The sequence below is a fragment of the Aythya fuligula genome, chromosome W, assembly GCF_009819795.1.
Source record: "Aythya fuligula isolate bAytFul2 chromosome W, bAytFul2.pri, whole genome shotgun sequence".
Taxonomy (NCBI): Eukaryota; Metazoa; Chordata; class Aves; order Anseriformes; family Anatidae; genus Aythya; species Aythya fuligula.
In genome coordinates, this window is record NC_045594.1 from 11,679,746 (window position 1) to 11,699,685 (window position 19,940).

General features: G+C 41.6%; 1 protein-coding gene across 3 annotated transcripts in view; it reads left to right on the forward strand.

Moving 5' to 3' along the window:
• The window catches only part of LOC116501382 (kinesin-like protein KIF2A), a 129,608-nt gene that overhangs the window by 64,081 nt on the left and 45,587 nt on the right, over window positions 1–19,940 (forward strand). For all 3 annotated transcript variants that reach the window (XM_032206904.1, XM_032206905.1, XM_032206907.1), the window contains exons 7-12: window positions 4,213–4,308; window positions 4,800–4,854; window positions 8,213–8,375; window positions 12,351–12,441; window positions 12,585–12,648; window positions 13,039–13,130. In XM_032206904.1, the coding sequence (XP_032062795.1) occupies window positions 4,213–4,308; window positions 4,800–4,854; window positions 8,213–8,375; window positions 12,351–12,441; window positions 12,585–12,648; window positions 13,039–13,130 (561 nt within the window). The remainder of the gene's footprint in view (window positions 1–4,212; window positions 4,309–4,799; window positions 4,855–8,212; window positions 8,376–12,350; window positions 12,442–12,584; window positions 12,649–13,038; window positions 13,131–19,940) is intronic.

The following is a 19,940-nucleotide window of genomic DNA, read 5'->3' on the forward strand; positions in this document are numbered from 1 at the left end:
CAAGTGCTGCTGATGGCTATTTCTCAGTGAAAACATATTGATTTAAAAATAATCAAGCCTTTGGCTTTTAGATAGGGCTTTTATTCTACAGGAGATATTTCAACGTTATAAATTGTTCTTTATGATCTTCGATGCTTTGTAGGAGATATATTTGAGGTTAAAAAAAAACACTGTTCAAACTTGAAATCTGTTATGAATTTATAGTTTAGCTTTGCATCATGCAGGCAGCTTGGCAGTGAGTTGTTGGAAACTTTTGTGAAAGAAATGAAGCTGCTAATCCTGTGAGAAAAATATCTGAAAAATATCTCTTGATATTAAATTAGTTTCTGTCACAAAAAGCTTTAGCACAACTAGTAGTATGATCTTGTTGGCAAGCTTGCCTGTATGTGTTAGTATCTTTAAAGAGATGCTACCAATGCACAACTGACTTGAGAAGTACCACCACTAAGTAATTCAGCCAATTTACTTCATGCTTTAATGATGTTTCTAAACTCACCTAAAATGACCTATGCTGAATTCATGTTCTCAAAATTAAACAAATGCAAAACATTAATATGTCTTTAAGTGTGAGGGGAAAAAATGGTTTATATATTAAAAATTCTTTGATATAGTAGTATACCTAAAGTTTTCTCTTCAGCACTTCTGTGAAGACTTCCTTTTCACCTGAGTCTTAAACTTCTGCATGAGAAGGTTCTGGTTGTCTTGATGACCTCTACCAGTGCTTTGTGTAGTCTGTTGTGAAATCCAGCAATAATTAGGCAACTGTCTTCTAGTGGACAAAACCTTTAAATAGAGAAGAACATTAGGGAAATACTTTTTCCATAATAAGCAGCTCAATTTTAGAGGTAACATTTCATCAGTAATTCATTTTGTATGGACTTACTGTAAGTAGTTTTAATTTCACTGTAGTTAGGATTAAGAACTTGAAGGTGCAGTCAAATACTGATTAGCAGGGTGCAGTGTTTTTACCCTGCTGGGCAGCTGAATTCCACCACAACCACTCTCACACTCCCCCTTCTCAAAGGGAAAGGGAGAGAAAATATGATGAAAAGGGCTCAAGGGTTGAGAGAAGGACAGGGATATCACCCACCAATTATCATCATGGGCAAAACAGACTCGGCATAGGGAGATTAATGTAATTTATTGCCTATCACTAGCTGACTAGAACACTGAGAAACTAAAAGCAAACTTAAAAAAAAAACACACAACCATCCACCCTCTTCTACGTCCTCCCCCCAAGCAGCTCAGGGGAACGGGCAATGGGGATTATGGTCAGTCCATAACGCTTTATCTGAGACCCTTCTTCATGGTCACTCTCTTCCCCTGCTCCAATGTGGGGGTCCCTCCCATGGGATGCAGCCCTTCCTGAACTGATCCTACATGGGCTTCCCATGGGCAGCAGCTCTTCGAGAACTGCTCCAAATATGTGTCTGTACCACAAAGACCAACTTTTAGGAACAAACTGCTCCAACATGGGTCCCCCACAGGCAGTAGTTCCCAACAACTCACCTACTCCTTCATGGGCTCCCCTCCACAGGCTGGAGCCTGCTCCTGCAGGGGCTCTCTATGGGCTACAGCCTCCTTCAGGCCAGATCCACCTGCTCCACCATGGTTGCAATATGGAAGTCTGCTCTGCCATGGTACACCACGGGCTGCAAGGGGAACAAACTGCTCCACGGGCCACAGGGGTACCTGGAGCACCTCCTCCCCCTACTTTCTGTGCTGATCTTGGTGTCTGCAGGGCTGTTTCTCACTCCTCACTCTCCCAGCTGCTGTTGCATTGCATTTTTTTTTTCCCTTTTTAAAATATGCTCTCACAGAGGCTCTCACAAACACCGTTGTCCATTGTCTCGGGTTGTCCTGAAATGGTGTAAAAACTCTCAGGAAAGACATTTGAATTATTCTACAGTTTGCCCAGCTCTGGATTAGCAAGGCTTAGGGAGGCTCCATGCGTGAGCTCTTACATCTCTTTTCACCAAGGTACTTGTGGTTTCAGATTTACGGACGAGAGGGCTTATGAGCCTGGATGTAGCATATTTGGATTGCTTCTGCTTTTAGGGGCATCTGGGAGTACTAGAAAAGTTTCCAATGGATTCAAGTCACCATAGGAGTTAACTTAGGACCAGTAGTAGGATCAGCCTCCTTTAACCAATTCAAATCCCTTTAGAGCAGCTGGAGTACCTGCACTGTGCTCTCCAGCATTTTGTATCTGTATAATATTCTATCCATTTGTTTGTTGGACTGCCTTATGTCAGATTAAGAAGCATTGACTGTAATGTATTGTCCTGGTTTTGGCTAGGATAGAGTTAATTTTCCTCCTAGTAGCTGGTAGGGTGCTGTGTTTGGCATTTAGGATGAGAATGTTGATATCATGCTGATGTTTTAACTGTTGCAGAGCAGTGCTTACACTAAGCCAAGGACTTTTCAGCTTCTCACCCTGTCCTGCCAGAGGGCAGGCTAGGGGTGCAGCAGGAGCTGGGAGGGGACAGAACCAGGAGAGATGACCCAAAATGGCCAAGGGGGTACTCCATACCATCTTACGTCATACTGAACAATTAATATGGGATGGCTGGCTGGGGTGGGGGGAGCAGCTGCTCAGGGATAGGCTGGGCATCGGTCAGCAGGTGGTGAGCAATTGCATTGTGCATCACTTCTTTTGTACACATTATTATTATTAGTACTATTATCATTATTATTATTTTCCTTTATTTTCTGACCTAATAAACTGTCTCTCTCTCAACCCACAGGCTTTCATTTCTTTCTGATTCTCTTTCCCCATCCCAGAGAGGGAAGGGGGAGGGGGAGCGAAGGGCTGTGCGGTGCTTAGCTGCCAGCCGAGTTAAACCAAAACATGCACTGTTGTTGTGCATTTGTTTGGTAGTGTTTCTTTTGTGTGAAGATTCTGACAAAAGGTGGGAGTCATTTCTCTTCCTTACAAGTAGATGTGTAGTGAGTCCTTGTGGTGGTTTTGCTCAGGTGGACAGCCATGTTCCACCATGGCCACTCTCTCACTTTCCCTCCTCAAAGTGGAAGGGGGAGAAAATACAATGCAAAGGGCTCAAGGGTTGAGATAAGGATGGGGAGATCGCTCAACAATTCTTGTGATGGGCAAAACAGACTCAAAGTAGGGAGATAGTAAGATTTATTGCCTATTACTAACAAGCTAGAGAAGTGAGAAACAAAGGAAAGAAACCAAAAACACCTTCCCCCATTCAGCCTCATCCACTTCCTCCCCCCAAGTGGCGCAGGGGAACAGGGGAATGGGGGTTGTAGTCAGTCTATAGCACTTCGTCTCCGCTGCTCCTTCTCGGTCACTCTCTTCCCCTGCTCCAACGTGGGGTCCCTCCCACGGGACACACTCCTTCCTGAACTGATCCTGCATGGGCTTCCCAAAGGCAGCGGCTCTTCAAGAACTGCTCCAGATATGGGTCTGTACCAAGGGGTCCATCCGTCTGGAGCACACTGCTCCAGTCCAGGTCCTCCACAGGCAGCAGCTCCTGCCAGGTTACCTGCTCCTGTGTGGTCTAATCTCCATGGGCTACAGGTCTGGCTACAGGTCTGGCCTGGAATCTGCTCCGGCAGGGGTCCTCCACAGGCCGCAGCCTCCTTCAGTGCAGGCTGCACAGGCTGCAGCTTGGAACCCTGCTCCACCTTGGTACACCATAGGCTGCAGGGGGACAACCTGTTCCACCATGGTCCTCACCACAGGCTGCAAGGGAACTTCTGCTCCGGCGCCTGGAGCACCTCTCCCCCTCCTTCTTCACTGACCTTGGCACTTGCAAGGCTGTTTCTCACTCCTCTCTCTCTCCCAGCTGCTGTTCCCCAGCAGGTTTTTTTCCTTGTCTTAAATATGCTCTCACAGAGGCACGAACATCGCTTATTGGCCTGGCTCTGGCCAGCGACGGGGCCCTTATCTAACATGGGGCAGCTTCTGGATTCTTCTCACAGAAGCCAGCCCTATGGCGCCCCCGTTACCAAAACCTTGCCACGTAAACCCACTACAGTCCTGAATTTAAAATTATTTTCTATTATATGGCAACCAAAAATTTTAAAAAGAAGTTATATAATTGCTTTCATTTATGATCAGTAGATTACCTTCATCAGAACATTTGTTGATGTATATTTTATTTTTCTTTTAAGTAAATTTAGAAGGCATTGAAATTAGTCCATTTCATGTAAAAATGTAAGAAATTTTGTTGTTTACCTCCCTAGGATGTTGATGCTACAAACCCAAATTATGAAATTATGTGTATGATAAGAGATTTCAGGGGAAGTTTGGATTATAGACCACTGACAACTGCTGATCCTGTAAGTACCCCAGGCTATGTGGAAATTTTGTGTCTGTATGTTTTTCTGTGTTTTTTTTGTTTTTGTTTTTTTTTTTTCAGTGTATGAATATACTTCTGCCTGTAAACATAAAAAATAAGTAACTTAGTGTATATTAGTATTCTTTATAGCATGGGTTTATTTTTTCAGAATCCTTAAGTGACATTATCAGACCATTTCAATGGTGTATCCACCCTGTTACAGCTTGGTTTGCTTACTGTGTTGCAAGATGTACCATGTACTCTACAGGATCAGATCATTATCTACAGGGAGTTTGGTTATTCTTAATGTATGGTTCTCCCTTTCAGTTTCTTGGTTATTGTGCAAACATGGTGGGCTTTTGTACATTCAGATGACTCCTGAATTGGAAATTTCTTAATTTAAATGATTAGTTAATTAATTCAAAAACAGAGGTAAAATATCCTGCAACTGGAACTGAGGTATAGTTCACTGAAAGATTCTTTCTTTTATAGATTGATGAGCACAGGATATGTGTTTGTGTACGAAAACGACCACTCAATAAAAAAGGTATGACTGCTTAAGATTTTCCAGAATTCTTTCTCTGAAAAGCTGCTTCTGATAGCAATATTATTTGTATTGAAGAGATCTAGAATTACTAATCAATAATGAAACTCTGTTATACTAGACAATATGTATGAGGGACACATATAATTCATAGATTTATCATAACCTGGATGAAGACAGGGAGAAAAGTAGTTTAACTGTCACTATTAGGATCATCATTCATTTAAACTATCTTTTAAGTAAACTCCTGATCGGTGAGCTACCCAATGAAAGCTTTTCTACACATTTTTTTATACATGTATTTTTTTATATATTTTCAAGTGGTCTTGAATCAGATGTTAAGGGAAAAGTTCAGGTGGTGCCTAAATGCTGGTGTCCTGTGAGATGTTAGGTACCCAGGGGTATTCAAGACATCCTATGGCTAGTGGATTACAGACAAACTGGAGACTTGCATCTCCTGGAACTGCAGCTCAGGACTGGGCTAAATACCCTAGAGCATATGAAATGGCACTAAACACCTCTTTTTAGGTACTGGAATCACTCCCTAGTGATGTTTTTGATATATGAGTAGTATTACAACTTACTGCCTGTTCATTAGGCTGGAGTCTGTATTCCAAAAAACCTTTAGGTTTTCAACTCCAGTTTAATCCCAATCTTTCCATGAAGTTCTTTACTTCAGTGGAAAATTGAGAACGGCAAATGTTTGGAAAAATAATTGGAACCTATCTGAATTCAGCACTAATTTAAGCTGATTTTCATCTTGAAAGTTGTTTCTTTCCTTTTATTTTTGTTATATATATTTATTTTTTTTTGTTATATTCTGTTGAGCTAAAGGACTCAAAGAGCATCACTCTGGCTCTGAAACAACATAGGATACATTTAGAATTTTTGTACTGTCAGAACTACATATTGAGAATTTTCTGGAGCAAGCATATCCAGAGGGATACGGGAGAATTGTATAGGAAAGGGAAAACATATGTTGATGTCAGTATATTGTTAGTTTTCTGTTACTTTGCTTTCCTTCCATGTTGCTGCTGCTTCTACATTATTTTTTACTTTTTTTTTTTTTTTTTTTAGTTTCCCGTATTTTTTCTTTTATTGATCTGAAAGGAATGCATAATCTCAAAAACTGGTTAACTGGAACTATTTTGCACAACTTGTGTAATAAGGTCATTCAACACACAAATCTGGTAGCAGTTCAATTTCTGTTTTAGCATTGGAAGTTATCTGTAATAAAATATGACTTAGAAATCTGATACATTTGGGGAAGAACATTACCTTCTACCTGCACAGAAGATGGACAAAGTGAAATTATAGTAAATGAGAGCAAGATGTCATGAAGCATAAGTTGGAATACAGAAGTGAGATATGATTCTATGCAAGTTGCATACCTTGGGTATTAGTGGTTAGGAGCTATTAAGAAAATATTTCTGAGGAGTTTGTAGGAAGATGAGCATCTGAGTAAAAATGAGGTTGGCACTAAAATTATTTTTTATTTTTAAAAATAAGATATAATAAAAAGGTATTAATGAAATAATCTGTGCTGGGGAGGAACTGTGAAGATAATCCATTACCCCCATGATACAATTTTCTGAAAACGTACTTTATTTCTGAGACTTCATAAGAAGCAGTATGCCACATTTTAAAATTGAAGAGTATGAAAGAATCAGAGATATTAGTATGTAACCCTCCGAAGGGGGGGGGAGGGGGTTGTTTCCTTTATTATTACAATAATAACACATAAAAATATTACCTTTCCTTCTTCATGTTCTGTATTTTGAAATTCTGTAAGGTGTTCAAATCGTTTAATAGAAATCAAGTGTAAAAATCAATTTCTGTCAGTCTCATGCACATGCAAAATCATCACCAAAGACTTCAGGTGTTCTCAGCACCAATCATTTTGTGGATTGACTTTGCAGGAAGTAGGGCTTCAGACTGATATTATAAGATTTTATTTCGGTGGCATATATTTAGAATTGGGAAATGTATGGTGGGTTTCTGAAACACTACTCCAAATTTTCATCAGCAAGTAATACAGGTTGTTATAACAAATAGCTGGGAGTTATAACAAATAGCAGGTAAATGTCTTATTCCAAACAATTTTTTAAGAAATATCAGCTTTTGACTGCTTTAACTAAAAAGCTTTTTCTGTAAATAAGTTACTTTCTTTCATATATTCCTTTTCACCACTGTTCTTTATTTCTTCTCTGTGATTATTGAAGAATAATTGCATTTCATTTTATTGCAGTGCAGTTGAAATTTTGATTATATTGTGACTTGAATGCATACTGGTGTTAGTGTGTAACATCATACAATGGTAACCATTGTGCTGTTTGATCAGTATGTTGAAAAGATTTCTGATGAAAAGATTTCTGATTGAAAAAGATTTCTGATGAAAAGATTTCTGATTGTATAAAGGTACATCTAATTCTTGAACTGCATGGCTTAAGAAATTTTGCATATATATTCAAGTAGGACACATTAGTGATCTTGACCGTACACACAAAGGATCTTTATTTTTGTGCATATCATGGATCTCTGGGTTCTCTGTATTTTGCTGACTCATATCTCCTACAAGTAGCTATAAATTGTAGTGCTGTTTAGTAATTATAACCTGGGAACTCTCAACTGAAATCACTTCTAGATGGCTTTTGTTCTTTCCCAGTGATAGGGAGCATCATTAGCATTTTCAACTTTTTCTGCTTACAAGATTATTTTTAGAAAGGATTTTACTCTAGAGAAATTCTATATTAAAAACGTGAACATTAGATTCCAGAAGGAATATACAAATGGAAATCTCCATGTAGAATGAAAGCAGTATTTTCCTTTTTGGAAACTGTGAAAGCATTATTATAACTTTAGGATTTAAGGAAAATAAAAAGATAAAATTTTAAAATAAAGAAAATTATTCTAAGGATGTTAATTTCTTTGTTTTTTAAGTTGGACAGTCCAAGCGGTAGTAGACTACAGCGTCCAGTTTCTCCAGTAGAGAAGTTATTTATAATAACTCACAGGATATGGCAGTAATCTATAAAAGAGTTCATAAGCCCCAGGAAAAGAAATCCATGGAAAGTGTAATTATAGAATACATAACAAGCTAAAATAAATGATCTTTGGTTTTCTAATCAACTTTGTAACATCTTTCTTTAATTTCTAGCTGTTGGTAGAATAGGATGATTAGACTTCCCAAATGAAATCTGTTACTTAGTAGATTATTAACTAGGTATCAGAAGCCCAAGTTCATTGCACTGTTGTTACTTGGAGGAGCTGTGTTATCTGAGATGTTATAGGAGTGTAAACAATGAAAAAAAAATTAAAAAGATGTGTGTCTAGATAAATATATATTTCACTTATTTTGTAGAAACTTTAACGAAAGACCTTGATGTAATAACAATTCCTAGTAAAGATGTTGTGATGGTACATGAGCCAAAACAAAAGGTGGATTTAACAAGGTACCTAGAAAACCAAACTTTTCGTTTTGATTATGCCTTTGATGACACGGCTCCTAATGAAATGGTTTACAGGTATGTGTATATGCTTTTTTTTTTTTTTTTTTTTTGGCAAATCAAATCTTTTTTCTCATTTATCTCCCATGTCAGTAACTGTGGGCTTCCCTTGGTCGTAGACTTGACCCCTATTTTCTGTTTTCAGATATATATATTGCTACCTCCATTCTTTTGTCTGTATACTTATAGTTTAACTGTTTATCCTGAATTTTTAATCTGTAATGTCATCTCCATCTCTGTTGAACTCAGTCCTGCTCTCAGTCCTTCTCTAAGCCATGCCATGCCAGACTCATGTGTATTGCCTGCCTTCTCAGACTGAATATTTGGAAAACTATATTGCCACTCCATCTGCCACAGCATTATTTTCTTATTGATTAGTATGTATGCAGCACATGGGGCATGCTTTTGGTCTTCAGGAAACTTGAATATCCAAATAGATTGCAGTTTGGATATAAAATAATTAACTGATGGAAATAAATCAAAAAAAGGTTGGAGAAAAGTACCAACAAACAAGAGCAACATTTTTCATATTCCTAAGATTCCTGAGCTAATTTGTCTGTTGCAAGAAATCTAGCTCATGTAACATGGACCTACATGGGAGCTAATTTATCTTGCTCAAAGTGCTGTAGCTTTCTGATTTTAAAAGCAACATCAACAAAAACACACAGCCCCAAGATATTTGGATCTCCTTTTTTTTTTCCTTTATTCTTTTATTTCACAGAATAATGCACACAGCACTTTGAAAAACTTATTTAGAAGTAACTGTCTTGTACCAGTCACTGAATGGATTAGATAAAATAGCAAGCAAGGTCAGACAGCACGGTAGGTCATAATTTTGGAATGCAGTGTAAATATAGTGAAACTTTTTGCAAGGAATATTGATATTAGAAAGGAATTTGATGAAAATAACTTTCCTTATGCTTTGAAAATGCTTCCCATAACCTTAAGGAGTAGTAACAGAAATATTTTAATTCTTGTTTTTAATCCAAAAGCTAAGAAGTGAAAGTTGGCATTGTAGCCTGATTGATGCTGGATGCTAACATGCTGTTGGTAGATAAGAGAAAATACAAAGTAAAAGATTTGTTAAAAGGCCTTGAAAATGAAAATTTGTGTCTTATGCTTGATATAATTAGAATGAGAGCAAAAGGCAAATCAGTTTAGTCACAGAATCACAGAATGGGTGGGAGTGAAAGGGACCTCTGAAGATCATCTAGTCCAACCTCCCTGCTGAGCAGGATCACCTAGAGCACGTTGCGCAGGATGGCATCCAGGCAGGTTTTGAATATCTCCAGAGAAGGAGACTCCACAACCTCTCTGGGCAATCTGTTCCAGTGCTCTGTCACCCTCACGGTAAAGAAATGCCTTCTCCTATTCATCTGGAACCTCCTGTGCTTCAGTTTGTGCCCGTTGCCTCTCGTCCCATCGCTGAGCACAACTGAAAAGGCTCCATCCTCTTGACAGCCTCCCCTCAGATATTTATATACATTAATGAGGTCTCCCCTCAGTCTTTTCTTTTCCAGGCTAAACAGGCCCAGTTCTCTCAGCCTGTCCTCGAATGACAGGTGCTCCAGTCCTCTAGTCATCTTCATAGCCCTCCTCTGGACTCGCTCCAGTAGTTCTATGTCCCTCTTGTTCTGGGGCGCCCAGAACTGGACACGATACTCCAGACATGGCCTCACCAGGGCCGAGTAGAGGGGGAGGATCACCTCCCTTGACCTGCTGGCAACACTCTTCTGAATGCAGCCCAGGATACCGTTGGCCTCCTTGGCCACAAGGGCACATTGCTGACTCATGGTCAGCCTAATGTCCACCAGGACTCCCAGGACTCTCTCTGCAGAGCTGCTCTCCAGCAGTCTGTTAGTTTAAGAGACTTTCATTAGTGTAAACTGCAGTAAAGATATGCCCTTGGAGATTTCTCTCTAATGTTTGTCTGTTGGCAGCATCTTTTCTTTCTTTATACAGAAGAGCTGTGGGAGAGCCATCTACCTGGTAATGTGTGCCTCTTGCAATAGATTTCCTCCTGCCTAAGAACCAGTTCTTTAATCTCCATCCTTCCTGTTATTCCTCATTTATCTTTGTGAGCATATCATTTAATCGTGAAAGGTATTTTTGGCATACAACATTACCATATTTTTGTATTAATATTCTTCTGGATGATTTTTATTAGTTACATAATAAATTAATGGTAATACAATCAAATATTAAAAGATGATTGTATTCATACTGAAATAGTAAGTCTCTGGCCTATGTAGTAGTACAGGCTTTTTTTCCTCCCTCAGATGGTACAATATTGATTATTATTTGAAAGATAGTTTGTTTCAAGTTCTCCTTTAATAACAGAATTGAGAGCAAGAATAGGTATCATACTGGACTCTCATAGCGGGGAAAAAAATCCATTTTCTTCAGTAAGATAAAATTACTTGCTATATTTCTATACAGAAATACATTTTTCAGTTTGTCTTGGAGAAATCTGCTATTCTTTTTTTTAGTATTTTTATTTTGCCTAAGCTGCTTTTTAAGTATTTTTGAGTCCTTGAACCACAAATCTGAGTTACAAGTTTTCTTTAATATTAAAAAAAAAATCATGCTAGCTTGCATGGGTATGCATTTTGAATATTTAAAGGAGAAAAAGAGTTTAAATTTTTGGAAGATGAAGATTGCAAATAATGGTTGTAGTAGAAGGAAATTTGGACTGTTTCGGGCTTGGTACCATTTGGAGTTGAAAACTTTATGAAAAATTGTCTGGATAATATCTTTTAAAATAAGGCAAAATACAATCATAAGTCCCTTTTTTTATAAATCACAGTAAATTATTTCAAACTCAACTAAACAGAGATAATGGAGTATGCTTATTAGGTGGATAAGTTTCTTGAAATTTATATTTCAAATATAAAAAGAACAAACAGAAATATGGAAATATCATCTTGAGAACCAAAGTATATGCTTGGAGGAAATTAAAAAAAAAAAAAAGACTAAGGCTGATCAGGAGTCATCTGGTGCATTTCTGATTTTAAAAAAAAAAAAAAAAAAAAAAAAAGATTATTCTGTTACATTTTGAATAACCCTTGGCTGCTGAACAGGTTGGTTTTTACCCATATTGTTTTTGTAAATTTTGTGTTTGTTGCAAAGTGGAATGATAGGAGCTTGTAACATCTCAGTGTTTCTATAAGCAATCATTCCTTTTTCTGTCATTAAACATATTTTATGAGTAAACACCTGGAGGAAGTTTAGAAAGAGAGACTGTTGCAGAGACTCTTACCATCATTATTTAATAGAGATAACACTCCATTAGGTTACCCTTTGATTTTTGAGATTTTCATGAAGTAACGTTGATAAGCAGCTAGAAGTAGGAGCAATAACTCTATGTGTTTTTTTAAAGTAGAAGTTAATGCTTTAAAATAGAAAAATGATACTTTGGGAAAATATTTTTGACATATCAAATAATACCTCAGGGGTCACTAGATTATTCTGATGAGCTTGGTTATATGTTTTCTTTATCCTTTTCTTAGTGTATGTATGTTCTCAAGATATTAAGAAATGCAATGTTGTTTTGGCCACCTATCTTAGAAAATTAATCTTAAAAGCTGTTTTGAAAAGGAAAAAAAGAAAAAAAAAAGTAGTATTGGCAAAACCTAAATATCTATTCTACTGTCCTTGTTCTGTATCTTCTAATGTGATGTCCTTTAGGTTCTTTAGGGAACTACAGACTCCATGTAGTAAGCTGTGTTGTGTTGCATTATTAAAACAAGTTTTTTGTTTGTTTTTGTTGTTGTTGTTAAATAAATGGGAGACACCTTGTAGCTTTTGTTTAATTGTTTAGGGTATTTTAATGCCTTAGAGCTGTGTTAGCCTCTTTGGTTCAGGAATTAATTTGGAGATGTTCTTTGACCTCTCAAAGTACAGAACCAGTTTTGTCACTTATGGCCACTACCACATGGACACTATACATTTTAAAGTATTTCAGCTTTTCCGTACTGTGTTTTTGCATTTAAGGTTTACAGCTCGACCATTAGTGGAGACCATATTTGAAAAGGGAATGGCCACCTGTTTTGCATATGGGCAAACAGGAAGTGGAAAAACCCATGTAAGTATTTCTTCTACACATCAACAATACACTTAATTAAATTTTAATAAGTTACAAATATGTAAGCTACAGATTTGTGATTTTTATTGTGTATTTTTTGTGTATTTTTTGTGTGGTTTTTTATTTTATTTTTTTTTATTTAGACTATGGGTGGTGACTTTTCAGGAAAGAACCAAGACTGTTCAAAAGGAATATATGCACTTGCAGGTGAGACTTTATTGGTCTGTTGGCTTTTTACAAATTAATTGAGGTCAATACATTTTTGACTCCCTATTATACAGACATAATAGTCTACGTATTTTGCATTACAGTGGAGCTTTAGTAACATAAAAAGTAGTTTCTAGATGTGTAGTCTTTACATGGTAAAGTAAATGTATATATAGATTAATTTAAAAATATAATAAAACTGATGATTGAGTTTATCATTTGGGGTCTTCTTCATCTTCCAACGGCAGTTTAAACTTCAGTGTTTTAGACTTCTTTGACTGACCATATCTGTTATACTTGCAAATTATGAGATGCTGTATAATGTACTATTAATATATTAACAGGTTTATGCTAACTAGATTTCTTTTTATTTTGGAAATATATTCACAGCTCGAGATGTCTTTTTAATGCTAAAGAAGCCAAACTATAAGAAGTTAGAACTTCAAGTGTATGCAACATTTTTTGAGATTTATAGTGGTAAGGTAAGTACCAGATCTTTTTCTGAGGAAGTATTTTTTCACAAACAAGACTGTTGTCCTGGTTTCAGTTAGAACAGAATTAATTTTCTTCCTAGTAGCTGGTGGAATGCTGTGTTTTGGCTTAGAATGAGAAGAGTGCTGATAACACCCCGATGCTTTAATTGTTGCAGAGCAGTGCTTATACTAAGCCAAGGACATCTCAGCCTTTGCTCTGTCCTGCCAACGGGCAGGCTGGGGGGTGCAGTAAGAGCTGGGAGGGGACAGACCCAGGACAGGTGACCCAAACTAGCCAAAGGGGTATTCCATACCATCTGACGTCATGCTAAACAATATATAGGGGTGGCTAGCCGGGGGGAGGGGGCCGGACTGCTCGGGGTTAGGCTGGGCATCGGTCAGCGGGTGGTGAGCAATTGCATTGTGCATCACTTGTTTGTACATACTATTATTACTTTCGTATTATCACCATTGTATCATCATTATTATTATTGTTATTATTATTTTGTTATTTTTTTTTTCCTGTCTTATTAAACTGTCTTTATCTCAACTCACGGGCTTCACTTTCCATTTCTCTCCCCCGTCCCAGAGAGGGAGGGGGGAGGGTGAGCGAACGGCTGCGTGGTGTTTAGCTGCCGGTCGGGTTAAACCACGACAGTCTTTTGGCGCCCAACGTGGGGCCCGAAAGGTTGAGATAACGGCAGATCTGATCAGAGTGTGTTAAACTAAAATTGGTGTAAGGATTAGACCTGCTTAATAGTCACTTGTCATGATGCTGATTGCTTTAATCACAACTCTGCTGCGCCTGTTTTCCAAATTGAGTATTATAGTACATTATTTTCCGTATTTGCTCTCTGTAGTGTTGTTTCTCCTCTCCGGGCCCTGGTTTCAGACCATTATGGTACTAAGTGTTATAGCAATGGCTTATGAGACGATAAAATATCTGGTCATGACTCTAACTTGGTATTTATACTCAGTAACATCGTGGACTCTGTACTTTGGAAACAGCATCTTGGGAACTATTAGCAATTATACCTATTGTTTTTCTCCATTAGAGAGTCAATCTGTGGAGGGGAAAGGGGAGGATATTTTTCCTTACTTGCTTACTCTCCCTTTCTCCTTCACCACCCCTGTATCCTCCTGGGTCACTCTGCCTTCCTCCTTCACCACCCTCTTATCCCCTGAGCTTGTCACAATAGCTCTCCAAGATATTGAATATTTCTGGAATACTCAGAATACCATAGTCTTGTTGTTCTGCCTCATGAATGCACTTCAGATTCTGCTTAAAGTTAAACAACTACTTAGGAAGCTCATCCGGAGATCTGCCCGGAGGCAGTATAGTTGTGGGTGGCAGGGAGTATGGGTGGATATGGGCAGGCATCTAGAGCAGTTGGCACCCCCAGTGTGTTGGAAATTCACCCCTGAACAATGGCAAAATCCTCAAAAACTGGCAGAATGCTTGAAAAAAAGGTGTAATGATTCTGGCAGTTCCAAAGTAACACAAATCATTGTAACGTGCTGGGGCCTGGCTCATGCCTATCGAGCTGCCATTGATACTGCTGTCAACTTAGTGACAGACCCTGCGGCCACTCCAAACCCTGTGACAGATCCAACGGCCACTGTGACCCCTACGGTGGATTCTGCAGCCGCTCCAGTCCCAGCTCCTGCAGCCGCTCCAGTCCCAGCTCCTGCAGCCGCTCCAGCTCCAGCTCCTGCAGCCGCTCCAGTCCCAGCTCCTGAAGCCGCTCCAGTCCCAGCTCCTGAAGCCGCTCCAGTCCCAGCTCCTGCAGCCGCTCCAGTCCCAGCTCCTGCAGCCGCTCCAGTCCCAGCTCCTGCAGCCGCTCCAGTCCCAGCTCCTGCAGCCGCTCCAGTCCCAGCTCCTGCAGCCGCTCCAGCTCCAGCTCCTGCAACTGCTCCAGTCCCAGCTCCTGAAGCTGCTCCAGCTCCAGCTCCTGCAGCTGCTCCAGTCCCAGTTCCTGCAGTCGCTCCAGTTCCAGCTCCGGCCGCTACTCTAGTCCCAGTTCCTGCAACTGCTCCAGTCCCAGCTCCTGAAGCCGCTCCAGCTCCAGCTCCTGAAGCCGCTCCAGCTCCAGCTCCTACTGCTGCTCCAGTCCCAGCTCCTGCAGCTGCTCCAGCTCCAGCTCCAGCTCCTGTAGCCGCTACAGCTCCGGTTCCTGCAACTGCTCCAGCTCCTGTAGCCGCTCCAGCTCCTGTGGCCGTGTCAGAGAAACGAGCTGTAGCAGTGCAAGTTGACCCTGCAGAGGGCATTCCAACCCCTGTGGCAGACCCTGTAACAAAGTCAGAGAAACGAGCAGTAGCAGTGCAAGCTGCCCCTGTAGAGAAGGTGAAAATATGGTATAGAAATTCAAGTCGTTTAGAACGCAGAGAGTCTTCTGCCAATCCAGGTAAGGCTTCTGCCAAAACTAAGTATAGAGATGACGAAGATGATGACGACGCTGGGCCGTCAAGGATTCAGGAGGAGGAAGATGAGGATGCCGAAAGAGCAACAGTAACTACCCGAAGCCTAAACGAGCGCGAGCTACGAGATGTGCGAAAAGATTTTGGTCGCTGTATAGGTGAGCAGCTTGTCACCTGGCTGCTCCGGTGCTGGGACTCTGGAGCCAATTGTGTGGAATTAGACGGCAGGGAAGCCAAGCGGCTGGGATCCCTTGCTCGAGACGCCGGCATTGACAAAGCAATTGCAGATGGAGCACGACCCACCAGCCTCTGGAGGCGTCTCCTCTCAGCCGTGAGGGAAAGGTATCCCTTCAAGGAAGATATTTTATGTCTACCAGGCAAGTGGACCACTATGGAGAAGGGAATCCAGTACCTGAGGGAATTAGCCGTACGGGAAGTGATTTATGAGGATCCAGACCTCAAACAAACATCCACAGATCCAGATGAAGTCAAGTGTACACGACCCATGTGGCGGAAGTTTGTACGGAGTGCACCATCATCATATGCCAGCTCATTGGCAATAATGGCCTGGAAAGAGGATGAGGAACCCACAGTGGGTGAAGCGGCTAAACAACTCCGGCAGTACGAAGAAAGTCTCTCCTCTTCCTTACAGGCCTGCGTCTCAGCTGTGGAGAAACTTTCTGAAAAGGTTCACCAACTTGAAGAGAATCTATTGTCCTCCCCACCTGAACCAACCAGTGCCCACCGACCAAAGGAGAACACTTGGGAGAAACTTTCTGAAAAGGTTCACCAACTTGAAGAGAGATTATTCTCCTTCGCACCTGTACAAAGCAGTGTCTCAGCTGTCAGGGGTAGGCGTTCACCCACACAAGGAAGACGATATGGTGGGTACTCACCCCGTGCCACCCTGTGGTTTTACTTACAAGACCATGGAGAGGACATGAGAAAGTGGGATGGAAAATCTACCGCGACCCTAGAGGCACGGGTACGTGAGTTGCAAAAGAAAACAATCAGGAAAAAGGGATTCTCCGAAAAGTTTGCTGCTCCAACTTCCAGCAGACAGTCCTTCAAACACAGAAACGAGGAAGATTCTGACCAGGATTAGGGGGGCCCTGCCTCCAGCCAGGGGGAGGAAAGGGACAATCGAGTTTATTGGACTGTGTGGATTCGATGGCCTGGCACATCACGCGCACAGAAGTATAAGGCTTTAGTAGACACCGGTGCACAATGTACTATAATGCCATCGAGCTATAAAGGACCAGAGCCCATCTATATTTGTGGAGTGACAGGGGGATCTCAGCAGTTGACTGTATTGGAGGCTGAAGTGAGTCTGACTGGGAATGAGTGGGAAAAGCACCGCATTGTGACTGGTCCGGATGCTCCATGTATCCTTGGCATAGACTATCTTAGAAGAGGATACTGCAAGGACCCAAAAGGGTTCCGGTGGGCTTTTGGTATTGCTGCCTTAGAGACAGAGGGCATTAAACAATTATCTACCTTGCCTGGTCTCTCAGAGGACCCCTCTGTTGTGGGGTTGCTGAGGGTCGAAGAACAGCAAGTGCCAATTGCTACCACAACTGTGCACCGGCGGCAATATCGCACCAACCGAGACTCCCTGATTCCCATCCATAAGCTAATTCGTCAATTGGAGAGCCAAGGAGTGATCAGCAAGACTCATTCACCTTTCAATAGTCCCATATGGCCAGTGCGAAAGTCTAATGGCGAGTGGAGACTAACAGTGGACTATCGCGGCCTGAACGAAGTCACGCCACCACTGAGTGCTGCAGTGCCGGACATGCTGGAACTTCAGTATGAACTTGAATCGAAGGCAGCCAAGTGGTACGCCACAATTGATATCGCTAATGCATTTTTCTCCATCCCTCTAGCAGCAGAGTGCAGGCCACAATTTGCCTTCACTTGGAGGGGAGTCCAATATACTTGGAATAGGCTGCCCCAGGGGTGGAAACACAGCCCTACCATTTGCCATGGGCTGATCCAGTCTGCACTAGAGCAGGGGGAAGCTCCTGAACACCTGCAGTACATCGATGACATTATTGTGTGGGGTGACACAGCAGAGGAAGTTTTCGAGAAAGGGAAGAAAATAGTCCAAATCCTTCTGAAAGCCGGTTTTGCCATAAAACAAAATAAAGTCAAAGGACCTGCACGGGAGATCCAGTTTTTAGGAATAAAATGGCAAGATGGACGTCGTCAAATCCCAATGGATGTGATCAACAAAATAACAGCTATGTCTCCACCAACTAACAAAAAAGAAACACAGACTTTCCTAGGTGTTGTGGGGTTTTGGAGAATGCACATCCCAAATTACAGTCTGATTGTAAACCCACTCTACCAAGTAACTCGTAAGAAGAATGAGTTTGAATGGGGCCCTGAACAACGACAAGCCTTTGAACAAATCAAGCAGGAAATAGTCCATGCAGTAGCCCTTGGGCCAGTTCGAACAGGACCAGATGTAAAGAATGTGCTCTATACTGCAGCCGGGGAGAACGGCCCCACCTGGAGCCTCTGGCAGAAAGAACCTGGGGAAACTCGAGGTCGGCCTCTGGGGTTTTGGAGTCGGGGATACAGAGGATCTGAGGCCCGCTATACTCCAACTGAAAAGGAGATATTGGCAGCATATGAAGGAGTTCGATCTGCTTCGGAGGTGGTCGGTACTGAAGCGCAGCTCCTCCTAGCACCCCGATTACCGGTACTAGGCTGGATGTTCAAGGGAAGGGTCCCCTCTACGCATCATGCAACTGATGCTACATGGAGCAAGTGGGTTGCACTGATTACTCAGCGGGCTCGAATAGGAAACCCCAGTCGCCCAGGAATATTGGAAGTGATCATGGACTGGCCAGAAGGCAAATACTTTGGGATATCATCAGAGGAGGAGGTGGGTCGTGCTGAAGAAGCCCCACTGTACAACCAGTTGCCAGAGAATGAAAAGAAATATGCCCTGTTCACTGATGGGTCCTGTCGTATTGTGGGGAAGCATCGGAGATGGAAGGCTGCTGTATGGAGTCCTACGCGACGAGTTGCAGAAGCTGCTGAGGGAGAAGGTGAATCGAGTCAGTTTGCAGAAGTGAAAGCCATTCAGCTGGCTTTAGACATTGCTGAACGAGAAAAATGGCCAGTTCTCTATCTCTACACCGATTCATGGATGGTAGCAAATGCCCTGTGGGGATGGTTACAGCAATGGAAGCAAAACAACTGGCAGCGTAGGGGCAAACCTATCTGGGCTGCTGCATTGTGGCAAGATATTGCTGCTCGGGTAGAGAACCTGGCTGTGAAAGTACGCCACGTAGATGCTCATGTGCCCAAGAATCGGGCTACTGAAGAACATCAAAACAACCAGCAGGTGGATCAGGCTGCTAAGATTGAAGTAGCTCAGGTGGACCTGGATTGGCAGCATAAAGGTGAATTATTTATAGCCCGATGGGCCCATGACACCTCAGGCCATCAAGGTAGAGATGCAACATACAGATGGGCTCGTGATCGAGGGGTGGACCTGACCATGGACGCTATAGCACAGGTTATTCATGACTGTGAAACATGTGCTGCAATCAAGCAAGCCAAACGGTCAAAGCCTCTTTGGTATGGAGGACGATGGCTGAAATATAAATATGGAGAGGCCTGGCAGATTGATTATATCACACTCCCTCAAACTCGCAATGGCAAGCGCCACGTACTTACAATGGTGGAAGCAACCACCGGATGGCTGGAAACATATCCTGTGCCTCATGCTACCGCCCGGAACACCATCCTGGGCCTTGAAAAGCAAGTCCTATGGCGACATGGCACCCCAGAAAGAATAGAATCAGACAATGGGACTCACTTCCGAAACAACCTTATAGACACTTGGGCCAAAGAACATGGTATTGAATGGGTGTATCACATCCCCTATCATGCACCAGCCTCCGGGAAAGTTGAACGATACAACGGACTGTTAAAGACTACCTTGAAAGCAATGGGCGCTGGGACGTTCAAAAACTGGGATACGCATTTGGCAAAGGCCACCTGGTTAGTCAATACTAGGGGATCTGCCAACCGAGCTGGACCTGCCCAATCAAACCTGTTACGTACTGTAGATGGGGATAAAGTTCCTGTAGTGCATGTAAAAAATATGCTGGGTAAAACAGTCTGGGCTACTCCTGCCTCAGGAAAAGGCAAACCTATTCGTGGAATTGTTTTCGCTCAGGGACCTGGATACACTTGGTGGGTGATGCAAAAGAACGGAGAGGTCCGGTGTGTACCTCAAGGAGATTTAATACTGGGTGAGAATAGCCCATGAACTGAATTGTACCATGTTAATTACTATATAATACTGTATGTTATCACTACTATGACTACTATAGGTGACTAATTAGAATGTATGGAAAAGAGTGTAACCTGAGCATGACA